Source organism: Etheostoma spectabile, chromosome 18 (genome assembly GCF_008692095.1).
Source record: "Etheostoma spectabile isolate EspeVRDwgs_2016 chromosome 18, UIUC_Espe_1.0, whole genome shotgun sequence".
In the NCBI taxonomy this organism is placed as follows: Eukaryota; Metazoa; Chordata; class Actinopteri; order Perciformes; family Percidae; genus Etheostoma; species Etheostoma spectabile.
Window position 1 is genome coordinate 5267087 of NC_045750.1, and position 21567 is coordinate 5288653.

At 44.2% G+C, this 21567-nt stretch overlaps 1 protein-coding gene across 1 annotated transcript in view; it reads left to right on the forward strand.

Annotated features, from left to right (window-relative positions):
• The window catches only part of adgrg6 (adhesion G protein-coupled receptor G6), a 99271-nt gene that overhangs the window by 13183 nt on the left and 64521 nt on the right, over positions 1-21567 (forward strand). The window contains 6 exon segments of the mRNA XM_032543622.1: positions 12522-12839; positions 12842-12868; positions 15484-15613; positions 15823-16085; positions 16592-16765; positions 20998-21045. Coding sequence (XP_032399513.1) covers positions 12522-12839; positions 12842-12868; positions 15484-15613; positions 15823-16085; positions 16592-16765; positions 20998-21045 — 960 coding nt within the window.

The following is a 21567-nucleotide window of genomic DNA, read 5'->3' on the forward strand; positions in this document are numbered from 1 at the left end:
GCTGGAGAACATGTAAACGTAAAAACAAAATCCCTTTACAGGATGTGTCCGTCTGTAAAGACAAATCCTCACAGGAGCTTTTGTCTCTTTTGTAATTTGAAAAAAATGTCCCGCGGCTCCTTGAAGTAGCTTTTATTTTCCCCAAGCATGAATCAGATTCCTGTTTCCCGCGGACAGACGTTCTTACGTTTCCTCCAGCAGGCCACAGAAACAAGTTCAACATATTTGGGGATGTAACAGTATTCAGCTGGTAGGAAAGAGGGGAACGGCGAAGGAGAAAAAGAGGAATGAAGGAGGGAGGAGAGAGGAATGCCAGTGAAAGAATGTGAGAGAAAGGCCGGAGAGGTGAAAAGAGAGAAGGGCAGGTTGATGGAAGCCGACTAATCTGCAGGATGAGTGGAAGAGACTGAGCGGGTGATTTAGGGCTGCTGCACCAACCATATCAGTTAGTGATGAGCAGCAGAATGTCAGTAATCAGCCGGAGTAGGAGTGGTCTGTACATACGCAGATTCCCCCCCCCCCCCCATAATCATGGGCCTTTCTGTAAATTTTAGTTGCTTTTTGGACGTTTTTGTCACATTTTCTATGTTTTCGTAGACATATCTTGGGTGCTGTTATCAATTTTTTTTAGGCTTTTTTGGTATAATTTTCGTCACTTTTGGCGCCTTTTTAGGTTTTGCACGATCAGCGACAGTTCGTAAATGCGTCACAGAGCTCTACAAAGTCTTTGGTTTTCCCCGGGACATGAACTCTGTTTCCCTGGCATGAGAAAGCATTTAGGTGGTTTTTGCAGTTAAGTTTAGCGGACAAAAAAATTAAGCGTCCTGCGGCAATGACAGTTGAGTTTAGAGAAATGAGCATGAGCAGCATAATATCAGTAATCAGCCGGAGTATTGCTGGTTGTTAAATTTCCCCACCCATGCCGGTCTGGGGATTGAACCGGCAGAATTTGAATTGAATTTGGAAAATTCCAAATATGGGCCCGCCGTTAAATCTGTCGGGCTCTAATCACGAGTGACTTTCTGTCATCAGAGACACCCGCTGCTTTGGTAAAACCAGACCAAAACCAGGACCTAATCTTCACCATGCTCATTACCATGCTGCACCATCCCAACGTCATCTTACTGTAAATCTGCTTAAAGGGGAATAAAATCAACACTTACTCTACTACTCTACTCGCGTAGGTTGAGATTGTTCATTATGGGTGTGTGTGTGTGTGTGTGTGTGTGGGGGTGTGTGTGGGGTGTGTGTGTGGGGGGTGGGGGGGGGGGGGGGGGGCTCATATTATAAACAGTTTTTGACGTCAAACACTCTACATTTCCTACACTCTTAGAAATAATCCACAAAATAACAAAGAAAGTTTTGGCGACTCATTACCTGGACGTGATTTAAAAAAAAAAAAAAAAAAAAACCCGAAATGTGTGTAGCTTCAGTTAGAATACTTTATAATATACACATTATACATATTATAATACATTATGTGCTTGGCATGTATCTATATAATATTCACTCATACAAAGCTGCTCAGTTTATAAACTTCTGGAAACATTGAAAAAATACTCTAAAAATGGGAAGAAAGCATCCCATAGGTGCTATATGTTGGGGAGGACGTATGCCCTGCACCCCCCCCCCCCCCCCGAGAAGCCACGCTGCTGGCTCTGCTAATGTTTTAATGGCCGCTGCTTCTTTTAAAAAACGCCGGAGCCCAGCCGTCCTCCTGTCTCTGCACACGTCGGCCGGGGAACAAAGAGCGCCTGTGTGTGTCTGTCTGCCGGAGGAGGGAACCAGCAGCAGCTTGGCTAAAAGTCCTTCCCACACGCGGCTGCTTTCAATGTTCTGTGTGGGAAACAAACGTCATTTCATCAGCGCTTTCAGCCGCCGCCGCGGTAGCAGCCGCTGGCTCGTCCCAAACCTTCATCCCTCACTCCTCTCGTTTCTATCAGCTCTCCTGCTGAAGTGGCTGAGATATGGACCGGGAGTTAGGCCTGCACGATTCCCGGAAAAATATGAATTTTTGTTGCTTAGAATTGATTTCACGATTCTCTGCCACGTTTTTTTTTAACCATGACAAGACAAAACAAATTGGCAGTACCAAACAAAACCGATTTTTTTGGCTGTATAGCACATTGGTCATCACCACAGGCCTGTAGACATAGAGGCTTCAATGAAGAGAAGGGAGAGCATTAAAACCTAGTTTATACAGTCTTATGTTTAAAACTCACACAAGAAATTAGAAGCGTTTGTGATGCAGTCGGCTCGTAAAATTAAATGAGAATCAAAGTCATAAAAAAAAAAATTGAAGTTATTTAAAAATTCAATCGTGAACAGAGGGAATCGAACTTGTGATTTTAGACCGATTAACCGTACAGGCTCTGGGAGCCGGTGTCTTGTCCTGGTCTGGAGCACGGCGTGACGCTGAGGAAAGAACAAGCGCCCCTGGTCCGAGATGAACTGACAACGTTGACGCTTCATTGTGACTCTAGAGATTATTCTCATTCTACGTTGTAAAATATGTTGTAGTCTATAAACTCGTGACATTGCTTAAAGCACCTTTTCCACAAATAACGCTGAAGACTCACAGAGGAAGGGAAAAAACATGACATCCACTAACTTTCCTCACCTGAAGTTTACACGCACGCACGCACGCACGCACGCACACACGCACGCACACATGCACGCACACAGAGGGCTGGTCATTAGCTGTGGCCTCTGAGCTTGTTAATGTGTTGAATTAGATGAATGCTGACAATTAAAGCAACATGTCCGTATGAAGCTGGTTGTGTCGCAGGATTTTACGCAAGGTGTTGGGAAACACACACACACACACACACACACACACACACACAGAGTACACACACACACACACACACACAGAGTACACAGAGTACACACTCTAACCTGAATGTTTTTCATTTCTTCCTCAGACTTGGGAATAAATACAACACACATAAGATAATATGTTCTGCAAATGAATACTTTGAACACATCTTCACATAACAGTTGGTGTGATATCGTAACTTTTTGTGCGTTGTACTACGAAGGTCCAGCAACAGAAGCGTTGCCACAGTGTTTGGGTCCGGCTGTGTGATGAACGAGTGTGCGTCGATGGCGTTAGCCGTTATTCTTCCAGCGGTGATCCGTCAACTTCACTGCTGCTTGGACTTTCCAGCGCTCTCTCTCCTCTCGCTGATGCAAAGAGGCTGTTAACTAATGAAGAAGGAAGGAGAGAAACTGTCGTCCCTGTTAGTGGGAATCATTAATAACGTGTGTGTGTGTGTGTGTGTGTGTGTGTGTGTGTGTGTGTGTGGTGTGTGTGTGTGTGTGTGTGTGTGTGTGTGTGTGTGTGTGTGTGTGTGTGTGTGTGTGTGTGGTGTGTGTGTGTGTGGTGTGTGTGTGTGTGTGTGTGTGTGTGTGTGTGTGTGTGAGTGAGTGAGTGAGTGAGTGAGAGACTGTGTGTGTGTCTCTGCGTGTGTATGTGTATATGTGTGTGTGTTTGACTGTGTGTGTGTCTCTGCGTGTGCATGTGACTGTGTGTGCGTGTGACTGTGTCTCTGCGTGTGTGTGTGTGTGTGTGTGTGTGTGTGTGGTGTGGTGTGTGTAATGACTGGAGGATTACACATTTACATTTAGATGGGCAGACGGTTTTGGCATTGCGAGGGCGGCGTCTTGTCTCCGTTAAAGAATGAATATTTTCTGCTTTTTGAGTGTTTTATCTGCGCTGCACCTGTGTGTGTGTGTGTGTGTGTGTGTGAGAGAGTGAGTTAATTTGATTGCAGCAAAAATCAAAGCCAAAGCCAATTTGAACGAGATGACATTTATTTCCAGAATGAGTTCCGACGGAGCCTGAAATCATCTGCCGCTCCTGCTAACCACATTAAAATGAATGGGGGATCAATGCGTTTATGAAGTTATATTTACACACGAGCAGAGGCGTGATCTGGGTCATCGCAGGGAGAGGAATCAAGGAGCGGAAAGGGAAGTTAAGAGAAGAAGGAACTTAGATGAAAGTGGAGGAAAAGAAATGAAAGAGCTGAGAGGAAACGGGAATCAATGCTGAGTGGAAGAAATACAATACATCTCTGTATAATGTGTGTAAAGAATCAGCATTACTAAGTCGTACTATTTCAATTTTTCTTGTTTTTGATAGCGGTCGCCCTGTTCTCGCACTTATCTCAACCCCAAACACGTCACTGATGGATGGATGGATGGATGGATGGAGATGGATGGATGGATGGATGGATGGATGGATGGATGGATGGATGGATGGATGGATGGATGGATGGATGGATGGATAGATAGATAGATAGATACTACTATTTTATTCATGCCAGACGGGGAAAATCACTTGTTACAGAAATATAAATAATATTGAAAAAGTAAGTACTCGTAATGGAAAAATATAAATACAGATAGTAAAAATAAAGATGTATATAGAGCCATGGTGAGTTGTGGGTAATTGAGCAATCTGTCCGATCTCTCGGCTGTTTTACACATTTGAATATCAGTCATATTTGCATCCGTGGACTTCCTCGCCACGCTTTAACAATCCCACCGCGGTGTACTATCTGCACAGAGAAATGTCATCTGCTTTAACCTGAAGCTGACAGTGACGGAGTACTATTTTAAGACTTAACTTATTATTTGAGGCCAAAGAGAACAGTTACATTACATGAGCTGTATTGGAAACTGTTCCCTATCACGGGAATAGTGCACTATAATAATGTAATTTACACTTTATTTATATATTTACTATACTTTGTAGCGGTGTTTGAACTGTCCGCAAATTTTCATTAATTCACTATATAGTCCACTATGAAATACCCACAATGCACAGCTAATCTGAGCGTACACACGATGTGCCTTAAATGTTACTCTTGTATACCACAATGCATTATGGTCGTATGAACTGTAAATATTAATGGACAGCACATCCTGTTCGGCAAAGTGCTGCAACTGCAGAAGAGCCTTAAACCGGCACCCTGTCTGATGTCCAGCAGAGGGCGACACGTGCGGTTGCAAAAGGAGGTCGGTTTCTGTAGAAGTCTGAGAAAGTGTTCCACTTCTCACTTGATTTATTACCTCAGTAAACATTTTTATAATGTGGTTGTCGTCTCAATCGCTAGTTTTAAGTCGTCTGCAACACAGAATGATCTTGATTTCTTGATTTTGAAATTGGCGATAAAGCAGAGGGTGTTTTAGGGCGTGGCTATGATGTGATTGCCAGTGTAAGGGCTTCTCCCTTTCTCCTCCCTCTCTCCTCCCTCTATCCTCCCTCTCTCCAAGCCTCATCGCGCCAGTCATCCCGACGCGAGTCGACACAGCCAAACTGGCAGAGCACGCGAAAGCGGAACCCGAAGCGTAACGTGGGGAGGCAAACATCAGGAAATAGTGAGAGGTGTGAGCTATAAGGTCTAAAGTACATTACCAGTGCAAATATCCCATCAACGGTGCTCAAAGCAATGTCTTGGTTTTTTTAGGCTACAGCATGTTTTGTCACATACAGCAAATATCTCATTATCTGCCAGCTGCCTGTAAAAAAAACAACTGCAATCCTTGTAGACAGCCCAGGCTCCACAAACAACAACAAAAATGAACCGGACCAACCTGCACCACAACACATAATAGTCTTCCAACCAATAATTGAGAATAAAGGATTTGGGGGGGTAGTGCATGGAAGCGAGGGGAAGGAGACAAGATGAAAAGGAGAAGGGAAGGGCGAGCTGGCTTTCACATTTTTTGACAACACATCAACAAGAACTGGACGTTGTCTAGAGCATCTTTAATTCATTGATCAAGAAATCCAAAACCGACCTACGTCGACAAAAGTGCTAATGAACAATCTTTGATAACTCAATGTATTGAGTTATCGGACAAAACACAATCGTTGATTATAGCCCCCCCCCCCCCCCCCCCCCCCCCATGGCAGATACTTACCAAATTTGACATAGCATATTGTAGTGCATTGTTGAATTATAATCTTAAAATCTTAAAAAACACCATTGAGCATTTAAAACCTAATTCACAGAAGAAAGTAGCGTTTGTGATGCTGTCGGCTCGTAAAATTAAATGAGAAACAAAGTCTTTTTTTAAAAATCAAAGTTATTTAAATATTAAATCGTGAACAGGGTGAATTGAGAATACGATTACAGATGTAACGCAGGACAGATGTTCTACAGGGGAGAGCGTCGTAGCCGGCAGCAGCAGGACGTGTTGGGAACAAGATCCAGGTCTCGTTTAGCCCCATGCACAGTAACTCCCTTTTTATACAACTCCGGCCTACAAGCCTGGACAATACATCGATATTATATCCATATCGTGATATGAGACTAGATATTGTCTTTAGATTTTGGATATCATAATATTGTGATATGACATAAGTGTCTTTTCCAGGTTTTAAAGGCTGCATTACTGTAGAGTGCTTTTGTAAATGTACTTTTCTGAACTTACCAGACTGCTCTTGCTGTTCTATTATTTGCCTTTTCCTCGCAATTGTCCAATCGTCAACCCTAGAATCCTAGAATATCGCCGCAATATCAACAGTGAATCGAGGTATTTGGTCAAGAATATCGTGATATGTGATTTCCTCCCCGTCGTCCAGCCCTAGTTTGGCCTTTAGTGTCGGATAAAAAGATGAAGTCTGATGAATTTCTGCTCTCCTCTGGGACAGTAAACTGAATATCTTTGAGTTGTGGACAAAACAAGACATTTGAAGACGTCATCTTGGGCTTTTTGGGAAACACTGATCCACATTTTCATCATTTTCTGACATTTTAGAAACCAAACAACTAATCCATTCATCCAGAACATAATCGTCAGTTGCAGCTCTGCTTCGGACTAACACTGTAAGTAGAATTGGTCTGTTCGCTTCCAGAGCCCAGAGGAGAAAGAGAAACGTGAGATTTGTGCTGCCAGGAACTTGAGACACAGCTTTTAAGGCTTTTGGGAGTTTTTTTGAATAGTGTGGTTTCCAACACTCACTCACTCTCTCTCTCACACACACACACACACACACACACACACACACACACACACACACACACACAAACCGCACACACCCAACCTCTCTCTTGGGGAGTGTAGAACTTCTGTATCTCTCCTGATCCACTGATTTCATTCAGCTTGTAGAATAAGCAGCTGTGTGTGTGTGTGTGTGGTGTGTGTGTGTGTGTGTGTGTGTGTGTGTGTGTGTGTGTGTGTGTGTGTGTGTGTGTGTGTGTGTGTGTGTGTGTGTGTGTGTGTGTGTGTGTGTGTGTGTGTGTGTGGTGAGGCTGCTTCTAGTTTTTCCATTAGTGGGGGAAAAAGGAGTTTTGGTGCTTTTTGATGTGTGCATTTAAATGTTCCTAAGATTCATGCTGAACAACCTTAAAGGCTGGAAAAGGTTTAGACACACACACACACACACACACACACACACACACACACACACACACACACACACACACACACACACACTCAGGAGGAAATGGGTTTCTGACTTGAATGTAGAGGATTTGATATCTTGTGTGTGTGTGTGTGTGTGTGTGTGTGTGTGTGTGTGTGTGTGTGTGTGTGTGTGTGTGTGTGTGTGTGTGTGTGTGTGTGTGTGTGTGAGTTTGTGTGTGTTACATGCAGTTTAAAAAACGATTATATTCGGGTTAAGTCGGCGGTTTTCTCTCACCAAGGAGACCAGGGATTGCGTCACTTTTCCTGAACCCAACCGTCGCTTATCGCTCTTCTTGCGATAACATGAGAAGCGGCGTGTGTGTGTTTGCGTCCGCTGTGTACAGCGTAGACATAGATTCAATCGATTTTTATTGATCCCCAAAAAATGGGAAATTCCAGTGTTGCAGCAGCAAACTATCAGACACATAGCACACATAAAGAATATACATAAAATAATTGCACTAATTACACATTCAATTGAATTTTAACGTCACTTACACCGCAATATTATTTCTTCTATCATGGCAACCGCACTTTAAAATACCTTTATTTGACGCCATTTTGATTACTTTTAGTCTACCATATAATCATTGTCTATTGTTTTGCCTGTATTTCTTGTGTGTTTACTTGTTTGTGTGTTTTTGTTTTTTTGCTGTTATTGAAGAAAATGCTGCTGCCGGAAATTTCCCCGTTGTGGGATGAATAAAGTATTATCTAATCTAATCTGATCTAATAATACAATAGAATGTAAGAACAAATCATTTTAAATATATGCACATTGGGAATAAAACTAAAAAAAATTGTTATAACACACGTGTTCAAACACGCGGATAACTCAAAACGCATACAGACAACACAGGACTTTCAGCAGGAGAGCGGGGATCATGTCCCGCAGTTTCCAACCGGATTATATCCGGGTTAAGACAATACCCCGGTTTACAGTCCTGGAGAACTCTTTTAGTAACTGGGGGGTAAGTGCGCCTACACCGGGGTAAGATCGGGTTACTCTCCTCCGTACTGCCCCTTCCAACTCAGCGGGAGCCTACGGTCCATCTGCTTCAGTCCCCGCCGAGCAGCGGACACCAGGAGACGTCTCAGCAGACAGACACCAGGAGATGGCTCAGCAGACAGACATCCAGGAGACGGCTCAGCAGACGGACACCAGGAGACGTCTCAGCAGAAGGACACCAGGAGACGGCTCAGCAGACGGACACCAGGAGACGGCTCAGCAGACGGACACCAGGAGACGGCTCAGCAGACGGACACCTGGAGACGTCTCAGCAGACGGACACCTGGAGACGGCTCAGCAGAAGGACACCAGGAGACGTCTCAGCAGACGGACACCGAGAGACGTCTCAGCAGACGGACACCTGGAGACGTCTCAGCAGACGGACACCAGGAGACGGCTCAGCAGAAGGACACCAGGAGACGTCTCAGCAGAAGGACACCAGGAGACGGCTCAGCAGACGGACACCTGGAGACGTCTCAGCAGACGGACACCAGGAGACGTCTCAGCAGACGGACACCTGGAGACGTCTCAGCAGACGGACCATATGCGAGCTGTCAGCGCAGTGTCTCGGCAAAAGTAGTGGGGGGGGGGGGAGCCTGCCGCTGTGGCCCCTGCGAACTAAACCCACCGACACTGGGCCACGCTTAACGTTACAGAAAATGTGCCTAACCAAGTTGTTAGTCCTCCGGAGAGAGTAATGTGCTTTTCATACGCTGTGACGAGAGTGTGTGAGTGACGCATTAAGTTGTGAGACCTTTACACGACATTTATGTAAAGCTGCGGATCTTTGGCTATCAGATCTTGTAATCCATTATTTGTGAGTTATTTTTATTATTTAGGGGGCAATAGCTGCTCAGGAATAAGAGAAGAGACTTTCCAGAGTTTGTTGCCGAGATTTGGGAGAACTTGCACCAGTCTGAACTACTTCAACAGTTTGTTTTTAAAATTCCCACGAGTAAGTTGAGACCAGTTGGCTTTGTATGATTGAGTGTGGGGTTAACATCCAGCGCGTTGGCTGCGGTTTGGGCCGCGGCGAAGGCCGAGACGAAGATCAACGGAGGCCATTGTTGAAAGAGAGAGAGAGAGAGAGTGTGGGTGGAGGGAGGGAGGGAAAGAGAGAGTGAGATGGGTAGAGAGAGGGGGAGGGAGAGAGAAGGATAAGGGCAGAGAGAGAAGGAATTCTGTCCTTCCTTACCAAGCACAACGTAATTAACCTTTTTACCGAAATATCGTACGTCAGACCACATTTACACTCTGCACACCCGTATCAAAAACTACACCAAAATTAAAAACGGGAAATTATTTGCATGTTTTGACTTTAAGAAAGGGTTTACAACAGAGCCTGTCCATCCCAGAGCAGTACGGTCCGAAATGGGCACTGACAGTAAATCTGAAGAAGACCAGTGTCCTGGTTCAAAGGAGAACCAGATCTCGGGGAACTAGCCAGAGTCACAACTTCCCTCTGGGTCACAACACCACACTAGAACAAATCACTTAGGGGTTGAAGTTAGTGCATCAGGGAGTTTCAACCTGGCCACAAACACACTGTGGAATAAAGCTTGGAGATGCAATCAAATGCAAATTTGGAAAAACAAATATTCCCACACATCTGGATATCTACAATTTTCTGATAACACCAATAATGCCTTACGGAAGCCAAGTTTTAACAATGATAGCAATCATATCAGATCCATGGGTTAGTGATGTAGGACTGTTTTATATCATTATTTTTAACGCACTCCTACAGGATTGATATCTAAATCTGTATCGGGAAAGAGTAAATGCTATCGGACCATCTCTACTATTATCTTATCTAGAGCCCGACTGATAAAAGATTTTTAAGGCTGATACCGATGCAAATATTTGGTTATTTAAAAATCTGATATTCTGATGTATCTGCCAATATATGAAAAGAAAAATCCATATATATATATATATATATATATATATATATATATCTATATAGATATATAAATTTGACAGAAATAGCATCAGACTGCACAATATTTCCTCAAAAAAGTGACTTTTTTTGTCCAAATCTAACTTTGGCAAGATTCTTCTGCATGTGCATGGTGTTGTTAAAACCTAAAACCTGAAGATGTGGTTGCCTGGTGATTGGGAGGAGTTTGGTGCAATGCTAACTCGGAGGAAAGTGAACATTTCCACTTCGGTCTTAACCAATCAATCTGCTCTCAGTCGACTGATCGATCGATTGATTGATTGATTGATCTCTGGGCTGCTGAACTTTTGGCTAACTGCACGACTTGTCTTGTCCCATTTATTTCCTTCTGATTCCTGGACAGAGAAATCTCTTTCTCCTAATCTTCTGTTCTTGTGATGTCTCTCCTTGTCCCCTTTTTAAACAAGTCTTGGTGTTTGTCTCCTTGAATCCTTAAAGGTCCTTGTAACCTCCTTGAAAGCGTTTTGTCTTCCTCCCCTCTGGTAATCTCCCGGGACGCACTTCACAGCCGACTCGCCCGTCTCTTTCGACACCTCCCCTCTCGCCTCCTGATTCCTAACGTCAGAAGTTGTTTGCTTCTTTCCTCGATGGGTCATCAGGGGTCGGCAGCCTCTACTAGCCCCGCACAGCCTATTTCAGTCTAAGTTATCATACCAGCATTACTTATAGATCTAAATGAGCATTTATTAATAAGGTGATGTTTGTCTTTTGACCATTTGGTCCATTCCTTAATGTACATTTGCTCCGCTGTTTTCTGCAGCAGCTCTTTCATCCCCAGCCGGAGACTTTTTGGAAATGTCTTTCAATATTACTTAATTTTGGATTTGTAACCATAGCTAGTCTATAGAAACTCCACAACGCTATTGAGGTTTGACAAACGTCGAAAGGATAAGGCGCCGGGCTGCAGGCGTAGCCTTTATACGCTATAGAGACACAGTGCATTTTAAGTCCCGCCCCCACCGCAGGGGAAAACAACTCTTCGCTCTCCATTGTAAAACACGCCTAAAAGCTGCTGTGTGGTGATATTTGCCACCAACAACGTAAAGAACCCAGAACTGTGACTGTGAGGATTCAGCAGAGAGAATGGAGAGACGCTCAGCTAACGTTATGCACAACGTTGTTAGCTTAACTAACGGACTTTGGGCCTTATCTTGCACCCGGCACAACGCGGCACAAAGACCAACGCAGTTAACAGCACATTAGTAAAATGCTCCTAGGCTCGCGCACAGCACACACGCTATGCTTGTTACACACACAAAGACACACACTATGCTTGTTACACACACACAGGGACACACACTATGCTTGTTACACACACAGGGACACACACTGTGCTTGTTACACACACATGCAGAAGATTACATATAAAATATGACGGTGTAAATCCTCCATCATAACAATGCTCCGAGGTCCAAAGGTGCCTGGCTGTTGGGAGAGAATGGGAGAGGACCTCTGATTGGTTGATTGCATGTTACGCTCAGAACACACCTCTGATTAATGAAGACACTAAGAACAACCCTTTAGGACCATGCACACCGTGCCTTTAGATTGTAAATAAAGGGCCCGTATAGTTAGACTAAAACTGACATTTGGATATTTGACTTGGTAACTTAATATTTGCTGCAAACGTAACATTCTCCCTGCTGATTATTCTCGTCTGTTTCTTCTTCTTCATGAAAGCTCAGTTTTTCGGGTCGGCAGCTTATAACAACTTAAGTTCTGGCTTCTTTACATTGTTGGTAGTAGTATCAGCACACAGCAGATCTTATTTCTGATGCTCTGTCTCTTTGATGCATATTTTAGTTGACCGAAATGTTTCGTAGCCTGAATGTAAGAATTACTTCATGCCTTCAATAATAATGCATGAAAACTAAATAATTCAAAGCCACAGGGAGCCACTGGTGAGGGGCTGGAGTCAGAAACCAGAAGGTCTATAATTTCGGAGCCGCAGGTTGCAGACCCCTGATCTTTGGCCTTGTCTACTTCCCTTTTATGGGTCCTATCCTCTTTGTCCTGTCCCCTCGTGTCCTTGTCTCCTGAGTGATATTACACTTAAAGAGCTTCAGTGGAGGTTGTTCCCCCTTTCTTTTTTTAAAGTTCATGAATGTATCATCCTACCATCACCTCCAGTGCTGGGCTGCAGCTCCACGAACTGTATCGCGACGCTGACGGACGCCCAGGGGGAGTTCACATCGCCCTGCTACCCCGAGAAATACCCCAATTTGCTGACGTGTAAGTGGACGCTGCAGGCCCCCGCCGGCTTCATCATCCAGCTCTCCTTCCTTGACTTTGACTTGGAGGAGGCGCGGGGCTGCATCTACGACTGGGTGGTGGTGAACACAGGAACCGCGGATGTTAAGTTCTGCGGCCTGACGGCCAACGGGCTGACGCTGAACTCCACGGGAAACGTGATGGAGCTGTCCCTTACCTCCGACTTCAGCGTGCAGAAGAGGGGTTCAGTGTTAGCTTCAGACACGGTAGGTTCAGGCGCACGCCGGTGGAGTCCTGTTCTTCAGATTTAGCCAATAACATCATTTCATCAACCTGAAACTGATCCCGGGTATAGATTTGGTAATCTTAGGGGCGTTTTCACACCTGGTCCAGTTCAACCCTCCAAAAGATCACAGACCTGATACCAGTGAGACTAAGGGCCGCGCAAATCCTGACCCAAGTGTCTTTTACAGAAGCAGTTGTTAATTTTCCGTCCAGTGCCCACGTCGTCTAAATAGCAAATGCACCTGCGCCCAACTGTGCGCCCATCGGCGTGCTGGTTGTACAGGGAGGTGTGTTTAGGTGCATTCTGGGTGTGCTGGTCTTACAGGGAGGTGTGTTTAGGTGCATTCTCGGCGTATTGCTATTGACCAATTGACCATTGATTAATAAAAACCTCTAAAGTCAGTAACGCAGCATTGTATTGTTATTTAACAGAGAATTAGTAAAATGTGCCTAGACTGGTGCACACTATGCTTACGTTACACACACAGGGACGCACACTAGGGACGCACACTATGCTTGACGGTGTAAATCCTCCATCATAACAATGCTCCGAGGTCCAAAGGTGCCTGGCTGTTAAAGGGAATGGGAGAGGACCTCTGATTGGTTGATTGCATGTTACGCCCAGAACACACCTCTGATTAATGAAGACACTAAGAACAATCCTCTTGAACCATGCACCCGGCGCACCGACCTATTTTTTCCACCGTCAAACTAGCAAAAGTGGATTTGGACCGCCCTAAACGCACCTGCACCAGCGCTTCACACTCCGATCGTTAAATAGGGCCCAAGGTTTTTTCACTTGGTCCTTTTTAAACAAACCAAACTCATTTCAAAAAAGGACAAAAAAACTGCAACAAAAAAAAGGGTTTTTTGTGTTCATTTGGCATTTTTATTTGAAAGGGGACTCTTTTTTCTTTCTCAGGGTCTGTCCGGGGTTTCTGAAAAACCCTTTAAAAAGAAGGAATTTCACCCCTTCAGCTGTCAGGGTACCGCCAGCCAAACCCCCATCCCAAAGTTGGGGCTGGGGGTCCCCATTGGCGGGTCAATCCGAGGGGGGGGATAAAATTGTCTTTCAAAAACCCCTGCAGCCCAAGGTAGCCTACAACCAAACAGAACCCCCCAAAAAACTTTAGTGCGTTTATTGTTCTTTTCTCAAGAACTGAACCCAAGTCTTTTCCCAAATCGCGGCCAAAGCCCATTCCCCAAATCCGCTGTTTTCCCAAAAACAGCACCCTCTTTTTTGTTTTCAATAGCAGGGAAACAGCAACTCGCCGTTAGTTAAAACCCCCCACCCCCTCTTTCACAGTATTGGCCTGACCCGATTTTTTATTTTAAGTGCAAGCCAGCAGATAGTTTCTAAATGACTCTGGTGCAAATCACGGTTTTAGATTTTTTTTTCCCCCTCCCCCCAACACACTATGCATGTTCCCACGGACACCACGCATTTTAACCACAGGGAACACATATGCATGTACACACAAGGGGACAACCCCAAGCGTTCACACGGGGAAAACACCCCTATGAATGTTACACACCAGGGACACGCACATGCGTTAAAACAACAGGCCGCACTATGCAGTTCACACACGGGGCACGCCTGCAGTTACCAACGGGAACACAATGGCATGTTACACCACGGGGAACACTAGCGTACACACCGGGGACACAATATGCAGTTAAAACACCAGGACACACACAGCTTTTTACACAACAGGGACCACACTAGTTTTTACAACACAGGGACACCCTATGTTGTTAACAAAAACAGGGAACCACATGCTTGTTACCCCCAGGGACACAACTATGTTGTTCACAATAGGGACAACACTTGTTTGTTAAACAGGGAAAACACACTATCTTTTTACAATACGGGGACACCACATGTTTGTTACACCAAAAGGGGACCACACTTGTTGTTACCACAGGGGGAACACATTTTCTGTTAAAACCCCCCGGGGGACACGCCATGCTTGTTACACAAAGGGGGCCCAAAAACCCATGCTGTTAACAATAGGGCCCACACTATGTTGTTAAAGGGACACACACATGCTTTTTACCACACAGGGCACCACAAACCCTTGTTACCACCAGGACACACATTTTGTTGTTAACACACGGGGGAACAATTGCTTTTACAATACGGGGACCACCCATGCTTTTTTACACCCGGGAAACCATAGTTTTGTTACAAAACCCGGGCGAACACTATGGTTTACCCCCAAGGGACAACCCCATGCTTTTTAAACACAGGGACACACACTACGCCAGGCGTTTCTTGTTTTTTGGAAAAGTCTGATTTTTTTCCCTTTTGTTGCTTTGGGGTTTCCTTCTTTTCCTTTATCTTTTTTCCGTTTTGTTTTGTTCCTTTCTTTATTCCAAACCCCTGTTTTTACAGCCCTTTTTTTTCCCTTTCGGCCTTTTCTTTTTTTTTTTCATTTTTCTTCGCTCCCCTTTTTTTTTCTTATTCTTATCCTTTTTGTTTGTCATTCTTTGCCGACTTTTTAAAAACTGTCCTTCTTTTCCACTATCTCCCCTCCTTTTTCGGTCTTGTGCCCTTCTTTTTTCCGCTCTTCTTCCTGTTTCCCTCTTCGTTCAGTTGCCGTGGCGGGGAACCAAAGGTCGCCATATCCGGAAACGGCCAGGGCACCCATCGCCAACTCCGTTACCCTACCGACGCTCAAAGTCACCATTTGCTTTTAGGTGGAGCGCGCACGCCCAGAAACCCGGTACAGACACACACACCCGCAACACACAAAACACAACACCCACACACACAAACACACAACCCCCCACACACACACACCCCCAACAAACACCAAACATCTCTTTATTGAACAAATCTTTAAAAGTGGGGAAAACACAATTGAATTTGGACACTTTTCCTTTACTTTGGAGGCCTTTAAAAAACTTTCTTTTTTACAAAAAATGGAAAGAGGGCCTCTTCCCTACCCGACAAAAGCAACAAAGTGGCGCTGAGTTGGGGGCCGACCGTCCGGGAGGAACTGATGTTTAAATCGGGGTTCCGACGACCCATCATCTCCTCCGCTGACTTCACCACCACCATGAAGCCTTTCTGCGTGCTCTGGACGTCCTCCAACGGCCGCGTGGCGGTCTACTTCAACAGGAACTACTGGGCCAAAACCTGCTCTTCTTCTACTGGACACTCTGTACCAGCCGGGGGAAAGTTCCGGTTAGGAGGTACGTTTTTTTTTTAAATTTTAATCGTTAGACACATCTGTATAGGGTGGCAGTAGTTCAGTCCGTAGGAAGTTGGGTTAGTACCGGAGGGTCGCTGGTCCAAGTCCCAGTACGGACCGAAGTATGAAGTGTGGACTGGTATCTGGAGTGATGCCAGTTCATCTCCTGGGCACTGCCAGGTCGTGCCATTTCTGAGTTTGTAGCTTTTGAGGAGGAGGGGGGGAAAGGTGGAGGCTGGGGGTGAGGCCTTGACCAACTGCTCGTTTAAAAGCCATGTCGTCTCTCTCTCATGGGTGGGCCACATTCTCATGAATGGGCAAAGCAGAGTAAGGGAGGTAACCTTGCCCCTTATGACCTCATAAGGAGCAAGATTCCAGATCGGCCCATCTGAGCTTTCATTTTCTCAAAGGCAGAGCAGGATACCCAGGGCTCGTTGTTCGGACATACCTGCCCCCACCGCTAAAGAAAGAAATCCTACAGGAAACGCTGCTGTGTTTTGTGTCCAGGGCAGCAAAGCTTTGATGGGAACATCTATAACCTCCGGCTGTGGAACTACGCCATGACGGTGCAGGAGCTCCACGCGTTGAGCTGCGACGTGGTGGGGAACGTCATCGACTGGGACAACAGCCAGTGGACCATCCCGTCCACCGTGGCCCAGACCGACACCACGCTCAGCTGCAGTGAGTACAAGCAAACGGCCGCTCCCAGGCAGGAACACAGTCTGAGTATAGAAGAAGTCTCATAGGGGTTGGTGTTAGGTCCACCACCTCAAGTCAAAATACTATTGGACTCAGGCTTGCTTTTAAGACTTTGCAAAGGGGGGAGAGTCCTGGAACTTTCAACAGTCTTTCCCCAAAAACTTTCCCCTTGTTCTGCCTTTTTATTGAAGTTGTATGAATGGGTGGAGACATAAAGTTGTTTTTACATAATGTGGGTGTAGACATATAGTTGTTTTACATAATGTGGGTGTAGACATATAGTTCTTTTTACATAATGTGGGTGTAGACATATAGTTGTTTTACATAATGTGGGTGTAGACATATAGTTGTTTTACATATTGTGGGTGTAGACATATAGTTGTTTTACATAATATGGGTGTAGACATATAGTTATTTTACATAATGTGGGAGTAGACATATAGTTGTTTTACATAATGTGGGTGTAGACATATAAGTTGTTTTTACATAATGTGGGTGTAGACATATAAGTTGTTTTTACATAATGTGGGAGTAGACATATAGTTGTTTTACATAATGTGGGTGTAGACATATAAGTTGTTTTTACATAATGTGGGTGTAGACATATAGTTGTTTTACATAATGTGGGTGTAGACATATAGTTGTATGCTTCACCATTGTTGTGCTGTGGCTGGGTGTTGGCATGTTTACCAAAATTGGAAAGGGGAACTATCTGCTTTTATTCACTGTCATAGTCGCAACCCCCACCCAAGTTTCTTATCTTATCTCCCAGTCTTACTCTGCTAGGCTGACGTTCCTGTGTTCTAAAATTGCCTCACCCAAAAGCTTTTCTTCCCAAAAGCTTCTATATAGGCCATACATATTTACATGGTAACCATTTCACATCATAACTATTTTCAGTTCCTACAGTTTGGACTTGACATGAATCTTTTTGCTCACCAGCCAATGTGGCTAGTGGGTTTTCAAAAGCTACTAGCCAATCAGTATCTTCACTAGCCACTATTTTGTGGAAAATTACATTTTTTTTCTCAATTATATTTGAATAAAGTTGGCTGTGGTGTTTTACAATTAACGACCTGTAAATGAACGCTGTAAAACACCCAAATCAAGACTACATGAACTATAACACTGCAGTCATCAAGTATTCAGTTCTGATTATGTGTGTAAAGCTCCTTTTTTTATGAAAACATGCAACAGCGTGTCAGCAACTGGCACGCGCCCTTGGTGACGGGAAGCGGAGCGCACACACCAAATATCCTGCTATATGTCCTGCTACATGTCCTGCTGCATGTCCTGCTACATGTCCTGCTACATGTCCTGCTGCATGTCCTGCTACATGTCCTGCTGCATGTCCTGCTACATGTCCTGCTACATGTCCTACATGTCCTGCTGCATGTCCTGCTACATGTCCTGCTACATTTCCTGCTGCATGTCCTGCTGCATGTCCTGCTGCATGTCCTGTTGCATGTCCTGCTGCATGTCCTGCTACATGTCCTGCTGCATGTCCTGCTGCATGTCCTGCTACATGTCCTGCTACATGTCCTGCTACATGTCCTGCTACATGTCCTGCTGCATGTCCTGCTGCGCACTCTCTCTGTACATGCCGTGCAGGAACTTTAAGAACTAAAGGCTTCAGTCTGTTTGCTATCAGGGTGGAAAATTACAACCAGACTTCAGCCAAATTCTGATAGATTTTGACTGCTGGTAAGTTAATTGACTCCAGCCACAAGTTTGGCTGCTGACCAGTCATCTTCTTTCTGAGTCCCGCTCTGCTCTAAAAACCCAGTTGGCTGGTAAAACATAGACACACACACAACACACACACACACACACACACACCACACACACACACACACTACAAATGACCAACAACTCTAAAAAAAAAACAACTTAAACCAAGTTTACACAATCAACCATTTTCTTACCATATTTAAATATTAAATGAAAAAAGAGTGGTGTGTTGTGTGGTGTGTGTGTGTGTGTGTGTGTGTGTGTGTGTGTGTGGTGTGTGTGTGTGTGTGTGTGTGTGGTGTGTGTGTGTGTGTGTGTGTGTGTGTGTGTGTGTGTGTGTGTGTGTGTGTGTGTGTGCGCGCACGCACAGAGTTGTACCTCGTCATTAAAGCGCTGGTAATGAGTGTGTAGCCGCAGGAGGTTAGCCGCAGAGGTTTCAGTGAAATTCCTGCCAAAGCTGTGTGGTGTGTGTGTGTGTGTGTGTGTCCAAGACCTGCAGTGGGTTTTAAGAAAATGCATGATTCTGCACAACACTTCTTGGCTGTCTTGTATACGCTCACACACTATTCAATTACTCTGTCTACATCTTATTTTGCAGCTATTAGATCATACATTTATTAGATTTAAGATATCAAACCTAAGTTGTAGAATATACTGTATATCTTATTCTATATGAAGGATAAGATGTAAATATAATGAGCTCTGAGCATCTACAGGCGCAGCTGTCTTGTGTAATAGAGGATAACGTTAAAAAGGAATACTTCACGCCTCAAATTTATCCTTATGTATATTAATTACTCACCAAGTGTTAAACTTAGTTTTTGTCTGTGTTACTTCTAAGAAGTGTTCAAGAAAGAGTTAAAGGGTAACTTCCGGTTTTTTTTTAAAACCTGGACCCTATTTTCCCATGTTTTTGTGTGTAAGTGACTGATAATGACAACGATCTTTTAAACTGGTCCAGAATTAGACGTGAAGGATGTAACCGGCGGCCGCAGACCGGGCTGTAATGTAACCCTAATGAAACCTAATGTTCAGCATCAGTTAGCGGCCACTAAAAGTTCTGTTATTGCTGCTGACAGACTCAGATTATTATTCTAAGTGTCTGACAACATTATGGAAAGGATTTCTAAGGAAGCCGAGACCTTTCAGTTAAACCAGAAACAGCTCTGAGGTTGCTAGCTCTAAATCCACCAGACTCCATTTGAAAAAAACAGGACTTTTAACATGTACAGAGCCAACATATTTACACATGTAAATTGGTAAACTGTGTTTATTTCAACCAAAACTAGAGTTGTGATGGTTGGAAAAATGGAAAGACGACATAAAATGGCTTTTCGTGGTTTTAGTTTGTTTCTGTCGACTTTGAATGAAGTGTATTTTTACGATGCTAAAATCTTTATTTTATTTACATGATGTCTGGTGGGTTCGGTAAACGCAATTTCGCGGCGGTTGTTATGTTTAAAAAAAGGATCTCACTCTTTAACAGACAGGTCGATCTCCTTAGAAATCCTTTCCATGATGTTGTCAGACATTTAGAATAATAATCTGAGTCTGTCAGCGGCAAAACGAGCACTTTAGTGAAGGTAAATACAAGCTGGACAATAACTCTATTAACTAACACCGTAGCTCGTTTCTCTCTTAATACTGGACCGATGTCAAGGACTGTTGTTCCCATCAGTCACTCACACACAAACACATGGGAACATATTAAGGAACACAGGGCCCAGGTTGGAAATGGTAGTTAGCCTTGTGTGTGTGTGTGTGTGTGTGTGTGTTGTGTGTGTGTGTGTGTGTGTGTGTGTGTGTACATAAATATATATCAATTTAATTTGGCAGATTTATTTTCTGCATGGGTTGGAGATAGTAACTTTATATTTGTGTAGCACTTTTCAAAACCAAGTTACAAAGTGCTGTACAGTCAAATAATATAAACTCGATCCATAATTAAAATACTTAATAAATAATAGAACAATGTTAGCAATAAATAACAACAGTTGTATTTATAGAAAAATGTGTTCTGTGTGTAAGATATGTGTTAACCTTGTGAGATTTCTGTTAATTTTTAAAACACAATGTAAAATCTGCTCCCCGGCTATCAGGTTCATTCTTCTTTCACGTGATTTCTTGTGCTGACATTCTGTCCATGTACTTTTTGATCCGAACACCCAAGGTGAGTGAAAGGAAAGAACAAATTAGCCTTATCCTTTTCTCAGTTTGCTTGCTGTTGTGTATCTGAGGGATCCGTCTATTTCCTGGACATTCGTACGCCCAACCCCCCAGGTTCAAGCATTGCTCCTGCTCTGCCTCTTGTTAATGAACTCTGCAAATGTCACTTATCTGTTTGTAATTAGATCTGTGTTTTTTTTTTGTGTCATTACCCAGCATCCCTGGTCGCCAGGTCGTGTAATTGGTCGTTAACTAATTGGCCTCTTGTTGTAATGAGATTGTTTTTCTGACGCACTAATCTCTCCTTCTCTTCGCAGTCTGCTTCCCTCAATGCATTCGCTTAACTACTGTTGCGCCAACTAGTGGTGAGTGCTGCTAACACCCTGCTAACACATGCGTGTGTGTGCATATCTGTGTGTGTCTGTGTGCGCCTGTGTATCTGTGCGTGTGTGTGCCTGTGTATGTGTGTGTGCGTGTGTGGACCCCTGTGTATGTAAATATTTTTGCGTGTGTCTGTGTGTGTTGTGTGCGTGTGTGCATCTGTCTCTGTATGTGTGTGTGTGCACATATTTGTGCGTGTGTCTGTGTGTGTGCTAACAGTGCTGTGATGCATGCATGAGAATGTGCAATCCTCTCTTTGTAAAATGTCAACTTTTCTGTTTTTTGTGCACATAACATTTACTCTGATGTTCGGATGCCAACAAGTCGGCCGTAACACGATCACCCAACGGGAGACGGTCCGTGTCAGAGGCCTTGTCGCGTACTGCACATACTCCGTTTGGTGTCTGCGAGTAATGGCGCCCGAGGAGAGCGTGCAGGAGAAAAGTCTCTTATAGGTTTCGGTGTCGGCTTGTCTTCCTCTGGTGTTGCGTGAGTCGATAGAAACG